We start from the raw sequence: 20,537 nt of genomic DNA on the forward strand, positions 1-20,537 counted from the left end.
AAGACACAAAGTGTACCAATCTTTATTCAATTTCCACCACCAGGAATATAGGAAAACACCCGGGTGGCCAGTGACAAACACTGTCCTTCACATCAAAGGGCAGTGCTGTGTGATCAAAACAGTGAAGGGGAGGGTAGGGACTTAATCAAAATAGAGTTGGAGGGAGAAATGATGCACTCCACTCCCTGCGGCGCCCACCTCTCCCTGAACAACTCCAGGGTGTTGGTGAGACTCCTGTTTATTTTTTTTTCTCTTTTTTAACAGTGAAGGGGAGGGTAGGGATCCCCTGTTTTTTTTTATATAGCACTTTTTTTTTTAACGGGACCTTGGGGCCAATGTGAAATTCCGTCCGGGCTATGGACTCCTGTTTATTTTTTTTACCCCTACACTACCACCTAAGTGCGGTAGTGCTTATTTTATCCCCAGCACCCATGGTGTGTGTGTGCAGGTGTGAGACACAGTGAAAGACACAAAGTGCACGAATCTTTATTCAAATTCCACCACCAGGAAGATAGGAAAACACCCGAGTGGCCAGTGACAAACACTGCCCTTCACATCAAAGGGCAGTGCTTGTGTGATCAAAAACAGTGAATGGGAGGGTAGGGACTAAATCAAAGTAGAGTTGGAGGGAGAAATGATGCACTCCACTCCCTGCGGCGCCCACCTCTCCCTGAACAACTCCAGGGTGTTGGTGAGACACCTGTTTATTTTTTTAATTTTTTAAAAATTTTTTCGTCTTTTACCCGGGCTCTAACGTAAACACTCCTGTTTTGTTTTTTTTTTAATCAAAATAGATATTTATATTATTGATAGTCAACCTCCTGTTTATATATATTTTTTTATTACACCCGGGTGGCCAGTGACAAACACTGCCCTTCACATCAAAGGGCAGTGCTTGTGTGATCAAAAACAGTGAAGGGGAGGGTAGGGACTAAATCAAAATAGAATTGGAGGGAGAAATGATGCACTCCACTCCCTGCGGCGCCCACCTCTCCCTGAACAACTCCAGGATGTTGGTGAGACACCTGTTTATTTTTGTCAGCCAGGGGTCCCTGACTGGACACAGGTTAACAGCCCCAGTCAGGGAACTCTTATTCTATGACCTTGTTACACTCACTATATCTCTCTCTATGTTTGAGACATAGACTTACTCTTTTTCTAGTCGCCTCTCCTGGGGCATTTTTACACCGGGCCCCGTTCCTCTGACTCAGCTTCGGATACGGTCAGCATGAACCAGATCATAGCCTGCCTCTTGTGCCCCGAGCATCTCGGAAGAAATTCATTCTCTTCTTCAGGCAGTAAAGATGTCGAGGCTGCAACATTCACCCTGTCCACCCCAGACTCCAAAGTTTCTTCGACACTAGAGAGAGGTGGAGGACCCACAGGTTCTGGTAATCTTGCCGGATGACCTGAGGGGCTGGGTATGTTTTGAACCTGCTCTGATTGAGATTGTGCATGTGGTCCGTGTGCTTGGTCAGGACTGCCTCATTTACCCAAACTTTGAATGTCATGGGCGTGACCTTGCGTCAACCATAACTCTTACCCATGCAGGGCCATTTCCATGGTTTTAGCACCAAACTCACTCCCCTGAAGTAAACTGTCTCCCTTGCTTAGCGGTGTCTTGTGTCTGGCATTAGCCTTCCTGTTGCCGTTTCACCTCCCCCCCCCCCCCAGGTCCAGGAAGATCAGATTCAACCTGATGCAGTGTCTTCTCCCTATTAGCAACACGGCTGGAGCTATCCCTGTTGTTGTGTGAGGGGTGGTTCTATAATCAAATAGGAACCGGGACAGTTTGGTGTCGACTGATGCTGCGGGCTGTTCCTATAACCCCACCTTCAAAATTTGGACCGCTCTTTCTGCCAGACAACGATACAGTGAATGGTAATGAGCTGCCCTTAAATGCGAAATGCCGTTCGACTTTAGAAAATACTCAAAGTCGCTGCTGGTAAATATGGCCCAATGTCTGGGAGTCCATTTGTTGCAAAAGATCCTTGCAGCTTTTCTATCATGACTGAATAATGGCACGGGCTGATGATACCCCAGATGGCAGTCTCATATATTAGTACAAACCCTTTATGGGTAAAAATTGTAGCATACTTCTGGGAATCCTCATCTAACTGGAAGTGCAGGTACGGATGGCTCACGTCCAGCTTCATTCAGGACAATCCCCATGTTAGCTTTGCGTATGAGTTTTCTATGCGAGGGACTGGGTATTTATCCAGCTGAGAGAACTGGTTCACCATTTGTTAAAAGTGTCCAGTCAGCTTTCACAATTGGTATGACCTGTGCTGCCCATTCCACAAACTGATGATTCCTTCATTTTCCAGCCTCATTTTGCTTGGAAGGCAAATGGCACTAGGTGGACCTTGCAGAATCGTGGAATTGCTTCCTGGCCAACATGCAGGGTGGACTTGACTCCTGGCCAACATGCAGGGTGGCCTTGACTCCTTTAATAGTTCCACTCTCATCACCACTGAAATAACTCCAGAGGCTGGTATCCCGTCACCAGGTCACCCTTTAGTTACATGTGCATAGTACTTGACACTGGTTTCTTCAGTGTGAGCAGAACATGAGAGTCCAGTTTATTTTTATGTTATTTTATTAAACAGTACAGTTTACAAATAAACAATTAACATTAACAGCTGTATACAGAGGTAAAAACAGAAACCAGATTCTGGATTAGTGGTGCTGGAAGAGCACAGCAGTTCAGGCAGCATCCAAGGAGCAGCGAAATTGACATTTTTATTCCTGATGAAGGGCTTTTGCCCGAAACGTCGATTTCGCTGCTCCTTGGATGCTGCCTGAACTGCTGTGCTCTTCCAGCACCACTAATCCAGAAGCTGTATATAGAGATACAGTAATTTACAAGGGAGAGGGGCAGCAAAGCCAGAGCCCAAACCCTGAGACTCCAGTTTATTTTTTTTAATTTTATTAAACAAATTACAAAAACAGTTTACAACACAGTTACATTTACAGCTACATACAAGAGACAGCAATTTTACAAAGTGCACCCATCTTTATTCAATTTCCACCACCAGGAAGATAGGAAAACACCCGGGTGAGACTCCAGTTTATGTCTGTCAGCTAGGGGTCTCTGATTGGATCAGAGTAACAGCCACAATCAGAGAACTCATATTCTATGATGTCCACCTGGCTGACCTCCTGATGAAGGGGTTTTGCCTGAAATGTCTATTTTCCTGCTCCTCGGATGCTGCCCGACCAGCTGTGCTTTTCCAGCACCACTCCAATCTTGACTCTGACCTCTTTACAATCCCAATTACTACAACATTTAAAATCTGATGATCAGGAATTGGGAAGATTTCAGCCAAAACCTTTCCCAAACAACCAATGACCTCAATGTTATGCAACAGACCTTCTAACCGTCTGTCACTTTAGTTAGACTAGCCAGGCTTAGCTTTACGAAAACTGAAACATGCAGTTGCTTGCAATGGGGACTTTGTGAATAGTACCCATGTGTGCGGTGTAACTTTACGTTCTTACGTACTTTAAGTGGGAAAATAAAACTCAGTAAAAGGATAAAATTCGTTTAACTTTGTGCCCCAGCGCTATTGAAACAGATGCTACAGCCATTGGGAGTCAGATGGCAGTCCTCGATGCGCCTGTTATATTTGGGAATATTTGCAATCGCTTCTACTGTCAGCTCGGGATTGGGAGGAGAGTTTCCGCTCAGGGAAATCCCGCCCTACCTGACTGTGTTGCTCTCAACCAGGGGGGTAACGGGATGATTTGGGACACAGGGAGAGGGTTCGAGGCTAGTCCTAGGAGGAGGTTAAAATCTTCCCTCAGTGACGGTGGGAAGCCGCTGGTCTGTCTGGAAATAGGGAGAGGTAAGAAGTTTTTGGGGGAAAAAAAATTACTTTTCTTTGAAAACAAAGTTTCGGCCTGGCTTAACATTCTTGTCTAACGTTTGCAAACAACCAAATGCAGCTCCGAGATGTTCCTACTGCAGATCGTTGCTACGGTTTTAGGCTTTGAAATGAAATGATGCATTCGACCGAAAGTTACAGTTTGTGTAATTTCAGGAGTGGGGGAAGGGGGTAGAGAAAGGGAGGGAAACATTCCGGGCTGGAAATGGGAGAAAGGCAGATCCTCTCTACTAATTTAAAGTTTTGCATTGTATTATTTCCAGCATTAACGCTCCCAGGGAATCGCCTTGTTACTGTCAAAGTCGTTACATGTTGAAGTTGTAACTTTTTCTTCCTGTCTGCTTTTCTTTGTCTGTCTCTTTTTCGCGCTCTGCCGTTGTTTTGTTTTTCCCCCAGACTGCATATATTCAAACGAAAGCAAAGTACATTGCTGTTTCCGACTTTATTGTCCGCGTCGAGACCTACCACTGAATCATTGGCTTCTCGTCTGCTTTCCCGGGTATGGTGTTGCGACACCCGCGATAGGTTTCTGGAAAATATCGGAATGCCAAGAATGAGAGGGAACGGGACGTGGTTCCATTTTCACTGCGATGGGTTGGGAATTGTTTGCAGTAGTTTTAAAGTTGAATAATTGTTCATACATACACGAAGTACCGTTTTCAGGGAAAGCTGTTATTCTGTCTGCATCAGCATGACTCCAAACGTGAAGTTAACACAAGTCTGATCATTTTGTCGTAAAGTTAGTCATATGTTTCGTATTGTTCGTCTAATCCTACATACAAATGTTTTAATGTAGGCAGCTATCAAAAACATTTATACTTTAGCCCCCTCTCTCTCTACGTTTTTGAAAATTGATATATGTTTGTTGATATTCTGTACCTTAAACACATATTTTCTGAGCTAGAGTTGTAGCTGGAGATAAAACCCCTTGGAAATAGGGCAATGGAGATGAAGGGAAATTGAAGATCATACAATTTTATTTCACCCGTTAGTTATTCCGTCGGCATGTAAAGCATACACCCACAGAAGACTTTTTATTATTTTTTTCTGGTCATGACTGGGTACTCGGCCAGGGGTGAGTAAACAGATGAACTAGCCTGATCTGCAGTTTGTGCTTCCTTAGTCATGTCCTCCTTCTATTTTGGTTGAGGAAATGACTGTGGACAAGTACTTTAACTGACATCACTGGGAGTGAACTTTCTGACTGCAGTTTATTGCTTGCAGGCAAAATGAATCTGGTTGCTTTAGATAAAGTTATTTTGCTGATGTCTCTGTTGCTGTAACTTTTGTAGTATTGTGGTTAGGAAAGTGCCCTTTCCATAACTTTACAGACAAGGGTAACATGTGAAAGTTAGAGCTACTTTGAATTGTAGAGGATATTCAACTGTACACCCTTACATTTAATCTCTCTAAATGATGGTTTAGTGATTATTTATAGCAATATTGTCAGTTTCACTGCTGCTAATTACAGGTCAGTTGCTTTTGTAATTATAGGGCTATTATATTTTGAAGATACTTTGCTAGACAGTCATAGTCGGATAATTCAATCACTACTTTTTCCACATTTGTATGTTCCCAATGCTGATTTGCTAATACTAATGAACTGGTGAGGAGCAATTATAATAGTTTCTGTCTCTTCTAACACTGAGCTTTGTCATTTGGGAAGTTGAAGAACTAGATACTGAGAAACTCCAAGGGTTTGCTCTTGAATCCAACTGCTGACTGAAGTTAAGAGGCGGGTTAAGTTGTCTAAATGTAATCAGGAAATTACAAAGGAACATGAACATGATAAGAGACCACACTGTACTAAATTCTATTCTGTCACCGTGTGGAATAGAAAAGGAAGTTATGCTTCAGTTGTACAAAGCCCTTGATTAGACGATATTGGAATTACTGAGTTCAGTTCTGGACACTGCAGTTGCTTGCATGGGAGCTTTGTGAATAATACCCATATGCACGGTGTAACGTTACGTGTCCTCTTTGTCAGTGACACCCAACCCCTTGCCCCAAGCATGTGTGTATATATGGGCCTAGAGGGGGAACAGAGAAGGTTTATCAAAATTACAATGGGGCCAAAGGGTTATTTTATAAAGACAACAGGTTGCATAAAGTGGTATTCTGGATTAGTGGTGCTGGAAGAGCACAGCAGTTCAGGCAGCATCCGAGGAGCAGGAAAATTGATGTTTCGGGCATCCTGATGAAGGGCTTTTGCTCAAAACGTCGATTTTCCTGCTCCTCAGATGCTGCCTGAACTGCTGTGCTCTTCCAGCACCACTAATCCAGAATCTGGTTTCCAGCATCTGCAGTCATTGTTTTTACCTGCATAAAGTTGTATGTTTTCCTTGAGAAAGGGATGCAGTAATTGAGATATTCAATATGTTTAAAAGAATTTGCTAGGGTAGAAATGAAGAAGCTGCATTCTCTGATCAGGCCAGCCAGAACACGAATGTGGAATCGCAGGGTGAGAGTGAAAACACTAAGGACTGAAAGCAAGAAGCACTTTTTAACCCAAAGCATTATAGAAGGTTTGGTTTCACCCAGAAGGCAACCAGAGTTGTACAGTTTTATTAGTTAAGAGCATGAACAGGTTATGGGTCAAACATAGTTAACTGGAGCTTACAACAGTCCTAATCCTGAGGACCTAAATAGTTTCTTTGTGTTCCTGTGTTTTTTTTATCTTACTCACTCCATCCTTATCTCTAACAAATACAGCTCATTGACCTCAAGTCACAAACTATCCGTTTAGCGTTGTCTGATGTTCACGCAGCCAATCTTTGACTCGGAACTATCTAATCCCAAACTCCCATCTCTATCAAGTGTATCTAATATTTCCATTGTGCTGCCTCAGTGCTTTTTGTGTCATTGTCATCCAATTCCTGTTTCCTTGATTTTTGACCTATTTTTCCCAAGTCAACCTCGAGAACAGGTGGGGTATGAACCTGGTGTCCCCATCCAGAGATAGGGACTCTACCACTGTTCCACAAGAGGGTCCCTATCTAATTCCTTTGCCCTATTTCCATTAAACTGTTGCCTGCCACATCTCCTGCCCCACTACTTAGGTGGGCCAGTGTGAAGAATGCACGCAAGATTAGAGTGGTGCTGGAAAAGCACAGCAGGTCAGGCAGCTTCTGAGGAGTAGGAAAATTGACGTTTTGAGCAGGAGCCCTTCATCAGGAATGAGGCTGGGAGCTTTTGAGGTGAAAAGACAAATGGGAGTGGGGGTGGGGCTGGGGAGAAGGTAGCGAAGAGTGCAATAGGTGGATGGAGGTGGGGATGAAGGTGATAGGTCAGCGAGGAGGGTGGAGTGGATAGGTGGGAAGATTGGAAGGTCGGACAGGTCATGAGGACGGTACTGAGCTGGAAGGTTGGAACTGGGATAAGGTGGGGGGAAGGGGAAATGAGGAAACTAGTGAAGTCCACATTGATGCCCTGGGGTTGAAGTGTTCTGAGGCGGAAGATGAGGCGTTCTTCCTTCAGAATGCACTTGTCTCAGGAGGTTATCCAAAGCAACTGTCTTAATTTCAATTTCTCAAGAAAAACCCTCATCTCTCCTGCCCTTCTAAACTACTGCCTCACTTTTCCCTTCTATTTCCTGTGAATCAGTTTATCACCTTCCGAGTCTGGGTTGTCTCTCCAGAAGTTGAGTTTTTAAGATTTTGGAAGAAATTGACAGGGCAGATAGAAAGCTTTTCTGCTGGAGCAGAGAGTCTGAAGATAAGGGGACAGAAAAATCAGAACCACGTTAATTAGGAGAGAATTTAGGAAACAGTTCATAAAAAGTATTGGTAAGACTGTTGCTCATGTAAAACAGTGGATTGAGCTCAGTTAATGATTTAAATCTAAGGTTGGAAAATTTTTGTTAGTTGGTTGTATTACAAATAATTGAACCAGTGTCCTATTTAGTCATAACATCTTTGAATAATCATCTTCCTTAAAACCCTGTGGGCATACCTATACTATAAGGATTGCAGTGGTTCACAAAGGCAGATCACCACCAACTTCTCCAGGGCAAGCAGAGATGAGCATTTAGTAATAGCCTGGTTATGATGGCCACATCCCATGAATGAATAATTTTTAAAAATGGTGGAACAAGTTTGAAATATTAAATGGCTTGGAACATAGGACTCTATGAAGATTGTCTGGGACCATTAACACAATTGAGTATCCTTGTCAAATCTTTTCTATTTTAAATTTCAGGTAGATTGCTTTGCTTGGCTCGATCTTATTTATCCAATCATGTTGAGAGGCTTCTCATCCATTGCTGTCACCTATTTCTGAAGAATCCATTTGTCCGTTTCCTCTTCCTCATCCTAACAACACCTCTCCCTCATTGCATTCTGCGTTGCCTTCACTGCAGCATTTCAAGAAGTGTCTCAGTGTCACCTGCTGAATGGTAAATTACTGGCCTTGTCTACAATCTCCCCACTCATTGAACAAATTACAAAATTTCAAATGTAGCCCTTGGCAATATCATAGGCAGCATCCACAGTGATGACCACCATGACTCTTTGTGACCCTTCTTGAGCTGTGCTATCTATGCTGTTTATGCATTGCTGGAGTCCTGTTGCAATCCTTGTTTGGATTAACCATCATTTTCTCCAGTTAAACATGGTGTAGGATCCTGCCATAAACTCTGTGTCCTCTTTGCCAGTGACATGCACCCCACCCCCAGTTAAGCACGAGGGGAGGTGGCTGCCTAATGGCGAGCCTATTAATCCAGAGACCTAGGTAATGTGCTGGGGACCCGGATTCAAATCCCAACACAGCAGATGGTAGAATTTAGATTCAATAAAAATCTGGAGTTGATGATCGTGAATCCATTGTCAATTGTTAGGAAAAACCCAACTAATGCCTTTTAGGGAAGGAAGCTGCCATCCTTTCGTGGTCTGACCTACGTGTGACTCCAGACCCCCAGCAATGTGGTTGATTCTTAGCTGCCCTTCGGCAATTAGGGATGGGAAATAAATGCAGTCCCAGTCAGTAATGCCCTCATCCCATGAATAAAAAAATTGATTGATTTTGTGCACAGTCCAAAGACAATGTTATGTTACATTCTTTGGCCCCTGTCTCAGATCGAGCCAGATTTCTTACAATCTCAGGAATCTGTGCAGGCTACTTAGCCCATGACCCCATGTGTTCTCTAATGAAGAAGCTGTCTGTTTCTACCATTATATCACCAGCTCTTGCCTCCTTTTATCCTGCTTATCTGCTGCTGATTTGTCTCATCCATAATTATGTCCTCTTTGGACTTGATTATCGCAATGGTCTCCTTACAGTCAACCTATTCTCTGGCATTCAGAAAACTCCCGTGATTCCAAAATTCTGTTACCCATTTCCTTCCCAGTGCCAAATCCTGTTCTCCTAACAACTTGTCCTCCCAGACCTAACAATCATTCACCAGTTCCAGAAGTACTGCATTTCTCACTGTCATACTTTAAAAAAATCTGGTTGCCCAGTTATAGGATGGATATTATTAAGCTGGAGAGAGTTCAGAAGAGATTTGCCTGGTTGTTGCTGAATATGGAAGGTTTGAGTTATGAAGATAGGATGGACAAGCTGGGACCTTTTTACACTGGAATGTAGGAGGTTGGGGGTGACCTTCTAGAAGTTTATAAAATAATGATGAGTGTAGATAGTTAATGGTAATTGCTTTCTTCTCTACGATGGGGAAATTCAAGACTGGGGGCACATTTTTAAGGTGAGAGGAGAGAGATTTAAAAAAGACATGGGGGCAATATTTTTTTACAGCGGCTTGTGTGTGGAATGAACTTCCTGAGGAAGTGGTGGATGCAGGTACAATTACAATGTTTAAAAGACATTTGGATAAATACGTGAATAGGAAAGGTTTGGAGGGATATGGGCCAGGAGCAGGCAGGTGGGACTAATTTAGTTTGGGATTATGTTCAGCATGGACTGGTTGGACTGAAAGGTCTGTTTCTGTGCTGTATGAATCTATGACTGTCAGTCGTGGCTCAGTTGGTAACATTCTCACCAGTTCTGTCATGAGGTTTTGGGTTCAAGTCTTGCCCCAGGGCTTGAAATGTTAGTGCAGTACTGAAGGAGTGCGCGCTGTTGGAGGTACCCTGAAGAAACATTAAACTGAGACCTTATCTGTCATTTGGCCCATTGAATCCACACCAATCCTCAGAAGAGCATCCCACCTAGACCCCACTCCATCCCACCCCATCCCCGTAACCCTGTATTTCCCCATGGCTAATCCATCTAGCCTGCGCATCTCTGGATACTATGGGCAATTTAGATTAGGTTACTTTTAGATTAGATTACTTACAGTGTGGAAACAGGCCCTTCGGCCCAACAAGTCCACACTGACCCGCCGAAGTGCACCCACCCAGACCCATTCCTCTGTACTACGGACAATCTAGCATGGCCAATTCACCTAACCTGCACATTTTTGGACTGTGGGAGGAAACCGGAGCACCCGGAGGAAACCCACACAGACACAGGGAGAATGTGCAAACTCCACACAGTCAGTCGCCTGAGACGGGAAGTGAACCTGGGTCTCTGGTGCTGTGAGGCAGCAGTGCTAACCACTGTGCCACCGTGCCGCCCATTTAGCATGGCCAATCCACCTAAATTGCATATCTTTAGACTGTGGGAGGAAACCGGAGCACTCGGAGGAAACCCATGCAGACATAGGGAGTGTATATAAACTCCACCCAAGGGTGGAATCAAGCCCTGGTACTGTGACGTGGCAGTGCTAACCACTGAGTCACCCATATTAATTGCGCCCCATATAATACTGAAAGATATTCCCTCGTTGAGCTCCTGAGTGTCTCCATTGCTATAGTTTCATCCTTTTGTGCATTTTCTCTTTGCCCAATCAGTGTGGTCATGCCATTAATCCCTTGCATCCTATGCTTTGGAATCCCTTCTTGATCTCCACATTCCCCTCTATTAGAGCATACAAGCTTTCGGTCAGCCTCCTTTCAGTGACTGTCTCTGCTGTGAAGTGTATTTTTAACTATTTATTAATTAGTCAATGAATGAGCTATTTCAAAGGTAAATTATAGGCATGCCTTGCTCTCTGTTTCCATCCCTGTGTGTATAGTTTTGTCCCATTGCAGTGTTATGGCTCCTAAAGAAGGGCCTGTGCCCGAAACGTCGAATCTCCTGTTCCCTGGATGCTGCCTGACCTGCTGTGCTGTTCCAGCAATAAAGTTTCAACAGTGTTATGGCTCCACCTTATGAAGAGCCCAGATATTACAAGAAGAGTAGTTTCCATTTCAAATTCCCCGTGTCCCAGAACAGTGTGAGTTGCAAACGACCACTGATTTGGAACTGTATCTTGTGGGGCCCTGATCCCTACATTTTAATTTGGGGATATAAAAGGCTTTGAATTATCAACAGAAGACTGCAGTCTTTTTCAGATACTAAGGACTTTCCAGAATGTTTCACACCTGAAGAGTTATTGTTTTTGGAGCAATCAATTTGTATGCATTACTGTCCCACAGAAACAGCAAATGAGATAATTGAACAGGTAAATCTGTTGAGTTTTGACCAGGACAGCAGTATAATCCCCTGCCTGTCAAATGGAACCAGGGCTCCTTTGCATTCTGCTGAGAGAAACTCCCAGGTGGCAGTTCTGATATTGGAGCACTCCCTCAGTACTGTGTTTATTTACTGCTCTGAAGTCCTAAAGCAGTCCTTTAGTCCATAATCTGATTCGTAATTATCACTGAACGAAATGACAATCGATTGTCTTAGTTTTTGAGGACAATTTTTGTTCCCCTATATTTCCTTTCCTCCTGTTTTCTGACTTCTGCTTTCTTGGATACATTGTCTCTTGTTCTAATAGCAATCCCTAACAGAGAGAATAAGAGAATAATAAGAGAGAGGGTAAGGCCGATCAGGAATAGTGGAGAGAACTTGTGCCTGGAGTCTGAAGAGGTAGGGGTGGCCTTAAATGAGATTTTTACTTCAGCATTCCTTTGCGAGAGGGACCTTGTTGATAGTGAGAACACTGTGGACCAGGTTAATAGGCTTGAACAGATTGATATGAAGAAAGTGGATGTGCTGGAAATTCTGGGAAGCATCAATATAGATAAGTCCCCAGGGCCGGACCAGATATATCCAAGGTTACTATTGCAAGTGAGGACTGAGATTACTGTGCCTCTGGCGATGATCTTTGCATTCTCACCCTCAACGGGAATAGTACCAGATGATTGGAGGGAGGCGAATGTTGTTCCTCTGTTCAAGAAAGGGAATACGGAAATCCCTGGGAATTACAGACCAGTCAGTCTGTGGTAAGCAAGGTACTGGAAAGGATTCTGAGAGATAGGATGTATGACTATTTGGAAAAAGCATAGTTTGATTAAAGATAGTCAGCATCACTTTATGAGGGACATGTCATGCCTCATAAGCCTTATTGAGTTGTTTGAGGATGTGACGAGACACGTTCACAAAGGTCGAGCAGTGGATATGGTGTATATGGATTTCAGTAAGGCATTTGATAAGGTTCCCCATAGTAGGCTCATCCAGAACATTAAGAGGTAAGGGATACAGGGAAACGTGGCTGGCTGGAAACAGAATTGGCTGGCCGAAAGAAGACAGCGAGTGGTAGTGAATGGAAAGTATTCCACCTGGAGTCGGTGACCAGTGGTGTCGCGCGGGGATCTGTTCATGGGCCTCAGCTCTTTGTAGTTTTTATAAATGACTTGGATGAAGAAATGGAAGGGTGGCTTAGTAAGTTTGCCGATGACACAAAGGTCACTGGTGTTGTAAATAATGTTGAGGCCTCTTGTACGCTACAACAAAACATTAACAGGATGCAGTGCTGGGCTGAGAAATGGCCGATAGAGTTCAACCTGGATAAATGTGAAGTGATTCATTTTGGAAGGTCGAGTTTGAATGCTGAATACAGGGTTAGAGACAGGATTCTTGGAAGTGTGGAGGAACAGCAGGGTCTTGGAGTCCATATACATAGATCCATGTACAAAGTTGCCACCCACATTGATCGGATTGTTAAGAAGACGTGTGCTGTCTTGGCTTTCGTTAACAGGGGAATTGAGGTTAAGCGTCGCAAGATTTTGCTGTAGCTCTATAAAACCCTGGTTAGACCACACTTAGAATATTTGGTCCAAGTCTGTTTGCCTCATTATAGCAAGGATGTCGAGGCTTTAGAGAAGGTGCAGAGGAGATTTACCAGGATGCTGCCTGGATTGGAGGGAATGTCTTATGAAGAGAGGTTGATGAGCTTGGGCTTTTCACAGTGGAGAGAAGAAAGAGAGGTGACTTGATGGAGATGTACAAGGTAATGAGAGGCACAGATAGAGTAGAGAGCCAGAGACTTTTCCCCAGGGCAAAAATGGCTGTCACAGAGGGGTCATGATTTTAAAGTGATTGGAGGAAGGTATAGTGGAGATGGCAGAGGTAGGTTCTTTATGTAGAGAGTGCTTGGAATGCATTACTAGCGCTGGTAGTAGAGTCAGATACATCAAGGGACATTTAAGTGACTGCTGGAGAAGCACATGGACTGCAGTAAATTGAGGGGTGTGTATGTTAGGTTCATTTTAGATTAAGATAAGTACTTGGCACAACATGGGCAGAAGGGCCTGTGCTGTTCTATGTTCAATGTATGAAATAGAATCCCACTGAAGTATCAGCAACAGTTCAGCTTTACTGTTACGTCTTTCTTCAACAACTTGTTTTTTTTCTCTGATAAATTATCTCGCTGTAACCTTTTGCACTCACTCTCGCATTCTCTCTTTCTTATACTCTTGGATTCTTTGCCTGTCATAGTCCCTCTCTTGTTCCACCTCAAACATTTTTCTTTCTCTGTACCCTTTCTATTTCATTCACTTCATCAGAAGTGCCTTACCAAACGTGACCCGCTTTCATTTTCAGGTGTTTGCTTTACATTTCAGAGACAATTTAAAATTTCCGTCAGTTTTGCCATCTACTTGTAGTTGCTTGATCGGAACCCCCATCTGCTGGATTAAACATTCAATCCCTTCTTTGCCAAAGCACAGTGGCAGCATCGTCCCATTTGCCCCCCTTCAGTCGAAGCAAAACGCTCAGAGACACAGTATAGTTTTACCTCCTTCATTTTTATTCCTGGTCCTGGAGGGAGAGAGAATGACCACCCATGTGCACAGAGACATGAATTCACGGTCTTCTCTGGAATAGCAGTTTCTTCATGAATTATATAGTCATTTTATAGGGAGGAGCATCCAGGTAAGGCAACATACATATTGATTGGGTGACCGTTACAATCAGCGAGTGTCAATAGTAAAGATTAAACCATCTGCTGTCACGCAATGAATGTTGTTAACCTTAACTGGCTTCGCATAATGAATACTTTTCACCTTGTTAACTGACCTTACATACTGATTGCTTCAAATATTGTTAAATGGTTTAACATAATGACTGCTTTTCCACCTTATTAACCCATTACCCTTGCCTCCAGCACCTCATTGTTAACTCAAGTTTTTATCTGATCTGAGTCATGCTCAGCTGAACCTCTTGTTTCACAAAACCCAAAACTTAACCCTTTCTCTGCTTGCTCATGCCTGATACATATTCTCAGCAGCAGTCTACAAAATGTTCTTCATAAATTCACCAAAGCTCCTCAACTTGCAAACCTTCCAAAGTGGGACCTCCACCACTTAGAACAGAACTTCCCAAAGTTAGGGTTGTGTGTTGAACGTTGGGGTCATAAGCTTTGAGACAACATTGTGTGTTGTGGTGCCATGGTTGAGTTATAATAGCTGTGTCCACACCAACAGTGAGTCTTACGCAGGACCGTTTATGCTCGCAGATCTTCCTGTATCACTTCCACCTCTCATTTGAGGTTTCGTGACAATTTCCAAGCCTCAAAATGAGGCTGAGGTGGGAAAGAGTTGGTCAAAGCCCTGACCTTGAAAGGATAAGGGCAGTGTATAAATGGGAATTCCTTTGCAAGGCACACTCCGTTCTGATTTGGAAATATCTTGCTATTCCTTCACTGTTGCTGGGTCAAAATACTGGACTCCCCCTGCCAATGGGCACCTACCTACACCACATGCTTCAAGAAGACAGCTCACCACTGCCTGTTCCATATGCGTGGATGTTAATCGCTGGTCCAACCAGCGATGCTCATACCCAGTGAACATCTTAATAAAAACAAAAACATTTTACAGGTCCTTCAAATTACATTGTTGATTTTATAACATTGTTTAATGAAAAGTTAATTTAGTATTATCTTGAAACTTGTTCAGACAAATGCTTTATTCTGTGATTTAATAAAAATTGTTTACTATGTTGCAGGAGCTGATTGGGAATCTGATTGAATAACATGAGCTGGAGTTTTCTGACACGCCTTCTCGAGGAAATCCATAACCATTCCACATTTGTTGGCAAATTGTGGCTGACTTGCCTTGTTATATTCCGCATTGTGCTGACAGTGGTCGGAGGAGAATCTATTTACTATGACGAACAGACCAAGTTCGTTTGCAATACCCAGCAGCCAGGTTGTGAGAATGTCTGCTACGATTCCTTTGCTCCATTATCCCACGTAAGATTCTGGGTTTTCCAGATAATCCTGATTGCAACTCCGTCTGTTATATATCTGGGTTATGCTGTCCACAAAATTGCTGCAGCAGAAGATCATGAATATGGACAGCGTAAGCCAAAGAAACACCAGTACGCAGTGCAGTGGAGACAGCACCGTGCCTTGGAGGAAGCTGAAGATGACAACATTGAGGATCCCATTCTATATCCAGAGATAGAACTGCACAGTGATAAAGAGAACCAAGACCACAAACACCCGACCAAGCATGATGGGAGGCGTCTCATAATAAGGGATGGTTTAATGAAAATTTATGTGATGCAGTTGCTCGCCAGGACTGCCTTTGAGTTGAGTTTTCTTGTGGGTCAGTATATTTTATATGGCTTTAAGGTGGCAGCGAAATATCAATGTGAAACCTCTCCATGCCCTCATAAAGTAGACTGCTTCGTATCTAGGCCAACAGAAAAGACCATTTTTCTGTTAATAATGTATGCAGTAAGCTGTCTTTGTTTAATAATAGACATATGGGAGTTGATTCATTTGGGATTTGGCATGATCAGGGATATACTGCGAAGCAAGCAAAACTCAATGACGGAGGCAAGTTACAGTTACCCATACACGTGGAATACCCCTTCAGCTCCCCCAGGTTACAACATTGCAGTCAAACCAGATCAGATTCCATACACCGAATTGTCAAATGCTAAAATGGCTTGCAAACAAAATAAGGCAAATATTGCTCAAGAGCAGCAATATGGTAGTAATGATGAGAACATCCCATTCAACTTGGAAAGTGTGCAGCAACAGCTGAAAATGGCTCAGGAGCAACTGGACCTGGCTTTCAAGGCTTATAATGAGCACAATAACCCCTCGAACCATCCCAGCGACAAGAAAAAGTCTGGATCAAATAAGAGCAGCATAAGCAACAAATCTGGAGACGGGAAAACTTCCGTGTGGATTTGATAATTTTTTGTTGCTCAATTAGTTCAGTTACTTGTGGACTTGAAGCTAACTTATTATCAATGAATAGTTCATACATTTCTGTCAGTTAAGGTAAATAAGCATCTGAGATCCAGCTCATGAAAAACAAAGTGTTACCTACTACAGGTTTAGTTTATTTTGACTCCATCTATGGAGGTCTACATTGGAACTTGCTACACATTAAGCTTTGTTTTGAAGAACTCTGCTAAATGGGAGGTTGCTTCTGTTCGGTAGACTTTAGTAAATTAATTGCAATTCTTGGATTTGATGTACCTATTGTTTCCAGTTACTGTATTTTTGAGTTGGGCATAAGTATTTTGAAAACTGAATACAGCTCTAACTATTCAGCAATATATAAGTGCCTTGGCGAAAGGGCAGGAACAAACATAAGATACAGGCCAGTTGTAGTTACAGCCTGTGTTGCATAGTTAGTGAAAGGTTATTTGAAGAATTTTGTGTAAAAAGGTGTTCTTTAGATATTCAGGTCAATAGTACTTCTTTTTTTTTTATATATTGATACTTGCACACAACATTTAAGGATAATGATTTACCAAGACCAGATACTGACTTCAAATAAGACACATTATACAACACTTTGAGAATAATGGCTGTCTCTTTGGATAATTCCCACTTTGTCAAAATTATGTCTGATTACAATAGGTTTTCCTTGATGTAATGTAGATTGTTATAGTTGCAGAATCTCTTTTGAGTCTAGTGTTTTGGCTTGTGTTACTGTAAAATAACGGTAGGAATGTTTAATTTGAGGTGTCATTGATACATTCAAGGAATCGCACTGTCCAAAACTTGATTTGTAATCATGATCGTATTGCCAAATCAGTTATGGAGTACTCTACATAATGAGAAGGAAGACAAGCAAGTAGCACAAAAATATGTTGAAATCAAATGGGATAAGGTTTGAAATTGATACTTAATAGAGGCACTTCATAAATCAAAAGTTCTCTATTTAAGAGACTGATGATGCTAAATTATCCTTATTGTTTGAAATGCAGCTTTTTATTTTTCATCTTCAGTCAGAAGATGTTCGGTTTTAATTTTGAATTGTATGCATTTTGAGTAAAAGAGCATGTTTCTGGAATATATTGTTGGTACCACAGTATCTTAGAACTTAGGAACTACAATATTTTGATGTGTTCCTGAATAAGATGCTTTTTCTGAAGAATGATGAGGGTGCAAAGAGCAGGCAATTACCATAGCATGTTAGGCAGTAAGGTTTCTTGAGAGAAGACTTCCAAATATCGCTTGTTTCTTATTTTCACAGTTGGTTAACCAAAGTGAACATTATATGATCAGTTGTTGAGCTTCATCAATATTTGCTAAAGTTGTCAATCCGTTCCAAAAAGAAGCCATCACATTTACTTTGATGACTCAGCATTTTTAAGTTAGTGTTCCAAAGCTTATAAAATGGTTCGATCATCTTAATTATGACCCTCATTTTCTAAATGGCAGTGTCCTGAATGCCAATATTGATTGCTTTATTGTTTAAAAGCAGATGTTTACAATTTGTGTAGAATATATATATCATCTAGGGCAAATTTGGAATACAAGTTATCCTAGTATATGCTTAATGACACACATTTAGGAGAAATATCCTTTGCTTATTTTGTATTTTACATTTCTTGTAAGGAATTTTTGATGTTCCCCTTTGGTACTTTTAAGAATGGAATTGCCAAATTAAAATCCACTGTCTTCAAATAGTATTTCGAAAAACAGTCAACTCTGACTTCCAAGGAACCAAATGTACCTTTTTATATACTAGAACAAATTGTAACATTTGAAGAATGCCTTTGGTTGGTTTCAGTCTATTGCATATGACCTTGTACTTGGTTAAGTGTTTTTTTTTAGGTCAAACTGATAGAGAAATCGCTGATAAGGAACATTTTTAGTTTAAGCATCATTATATATTTTTAATGGAAAGTTTAATGAGCCCAAGTAATATTAGGTACAGAGTAGGGCTTTGTTCCAGTTATTGGCAGTATTCTGATTGTCACCTTCTGATTGTTCACTTCATGGTGAAAAGGTTGCTTCTGATTGGTTGAAAGCACCATTGTGAATCAATATTAAAGCAGTATTCTACAAAGGGTAGTTTCTAGCTAAAAGGGAAAGAGATAAAACATTAAATATTTTCAAGAATATTGAACTGTGTAAAAATAAGTGTACTTTTTATGTAATTGTTTTTGAATTTAGCTACACAGCACATCTTTAACAAAGTAATTGGAGTGCCAAATGGTAAAACTGTCTAATGTGGTGATTTCAGTGAGTCACTTTACAAAAACAATGATATTACCATAAGGAACAGAAACAGGTGCTTTTTTATGTTGCTGTTACCTACAAAAAAAACAGACTTCATGCTACATTCCAAACTGCAGGAGAAGTATTTTGTTTCAGTGAAAATGTGCATTGTCGTTTAATTGTGTTACACAGTTGTCTAAGTAAATATAACATGTCATTGCAACATCTATGCAAATTATTCTCGTTTTATATGAAACAGATGGATGTTTTTTTAAAAAAAATACATGTCTATGTATTTGGAGAAAAAAGTTTGAATGTCTGTTTTCTGCATGTTTCAAAAATACTTCAAAGTTGTAACTGCAAATAGAGGTTTTGTTCAATATATTGTCTGCCTTATCTTCTTACTGGTGTGTGTTTGTGTATCCAAAACCTCAAATGATTTCCTTCATCAATTTGTATGGGACTTCAGTCAACTTCGAGTACCTGTTGTGCTTGGACAGAGTGAACACTGAAAACATCATTGATTTTAATTACACCAATGTTCGAGCATTGTGTCCAGCTTGTGACACCACATTTTAGGAAAAGATTCATCAGAATAATTCCAGAAGTGAGGACTGTGGTCGGGAAACGACTGGAGATATTCAGAAGGAGAATTAATCTCCATTTGGAGAGTTAAGGTTTAATCCATTTAGAGAGGTAAGGTTTAATCAGGGATAGTCAGCATGACTCTATCAAGGGAAGTCATGTCTAACAAATCTGTTTGAATATTTCAAGGCAATGACTATGTCTGTAGATGAGAGTGAGGAACTTGGTGTCGTTAATATGGATATCAGTAAGGCCTTTGACAAGGTTCCAATGGTAGACTGATAAAGAATTTAACAGCACATGGGATAAAAGATAACATAGCACATTAATTGATGGTATGTTTATATGATTAGATTAGATTACATTACAGTGTGGAAACAGGCCCTTCGGCCCAACAAGTCCACACCGACCCGCCGAAGCGAAACCCACCCATACCCCTACATTTACCCCTTACCTAACACTACGGGCAATTTAGCATGGCCAATTCACCTGACCCTGCACATCTTTTGGACTGTGGGAGGAAACCGGAGCACCCGGAGGAAACCCACGCAGACACGGGGAGAACGTGCAAACTCCACACAGTCAGTCGCCTGAGGCGGGAATTGAACCCGGGTCTCTGGCGCTGTGAGGCAGCAGTGCTAACCACTGTGCCACCGTGCCGCCCACTAAAACTGACTGCTTATATCCTGAATCACTGTCACAATGTTTGAAACAGGTGGTACTGCCTCCTCAGTAAGTCGAGCTTTCAACTATCTCCAAATGCACAATCGTCTTGCTGTCTAGAGCTATTGTCTCCCACTTGACGGTGCATTGGTCCCTTCTTCTTGTTAAGGTGTGGCCTGTGTAGCAATATATAACTCTTCCTGGAAGGCAGGATGTGATCCTAACTGTGTTAAAGTTCAAGAGTTGAAACATTAATGTTCATTTGAAGCCCTTTTGTTTTATGGGGAAGCTAGGGAGGAGATTGCCGAGCCTTTGGCTTTGATCCTTTCCTGTAGACAATGACGACATAGTGTCAGAAGACTGGAGGATAGCAAATGGTGTCCACTTATTCAAGAAGGGGAGTAGAGACAACCCTTTTAATTAAAGACCAGTGGGCCTTAACCTCTGTTGTGGGCAAAGTTTTGGAAAAGACGACACATGTCATTTACTGTACCCTTTGCTCCCGATGTGGTCTCCTCTACACTGGGGAGACAGCATCTACTCAGAACGCATCAGAGAACATTTCCAGGATACTTGCACCATCCAACCCCACTGCCCCATGGCCAAACACTTCAACTTCCCCTCCCACTCTGCCAAGTACATGCAGGTCCTGGGCCACCTCCATCCCA

At 42.0% G+C, this 20,537-nt stretch overlaps 1 protein-coding gene across 2 annotated transcripts; it reads left to right on the forward strand.

Annotated features, from left to right (window-relative positions):
* The first annotated feature begins 3,231 nt into the window (after positions 1-3,231).
* Positions 3,232-19,025, forward strand: LOC122539970 (gap junction gamma-1 protein-like). 2 transcript variants are annotated; one of them, XM_043675208.1, is made up of 2 exons: positions 3,232-3,848; positions 15,153-19,025. In XM_043675208.1, exon 2 carries the CDS (start codon positions 15,181-15,183, stop codon positions 16,351-16,353), a length of 1,173 nt encoding a protein of 390 aa, XP_043531143.1. In that variant the 5' UTR covers positions 3,232-3,848; positions 15,153-15,180; the 3' UTR covers positions 16,354-19,025. The 2 variants fall into 2 exon arrangements, with proteins under 2 accessions (XP_043531143.1, XP_043531144.1); XM_043675209.1 differs by lacking the exon at positions 3,232-3,848 and adding an exon at positions 3,860-4,386.
* The last annotated feature ends 1,512 nt before the right edge of the window (positions 19,026-20,537 follow it).

Source organism: Chiloscyllium plagiosum, chromosome 33, assembly GCF_004010195.1.
Source record: "Chiloscyllium plagiosum isolate BGI_BamShark_2017 chromosome 33, ASM401019v2, whole genome shotgun sequence".
In the NCBI taxonomy this organism is placed as follows: domain Eukaryota; kingdom Metazoa; phylum Chordata; class Chondrichthyes; order Orectolobiformes; family Hemiscylliidae; genus Chiloscyllium; species Chiloscyllium plagiosum.

Bases quoted from the DNA above. Each gene is read 5' to 3' on its own strand.
- LOC122539970 (XM_043675208.1), top strand. From the start codon at position 15,181: ATGAGCTGGAGTTTTCTGACACGCCTTCTCGAGGAAATCCATAACCAT.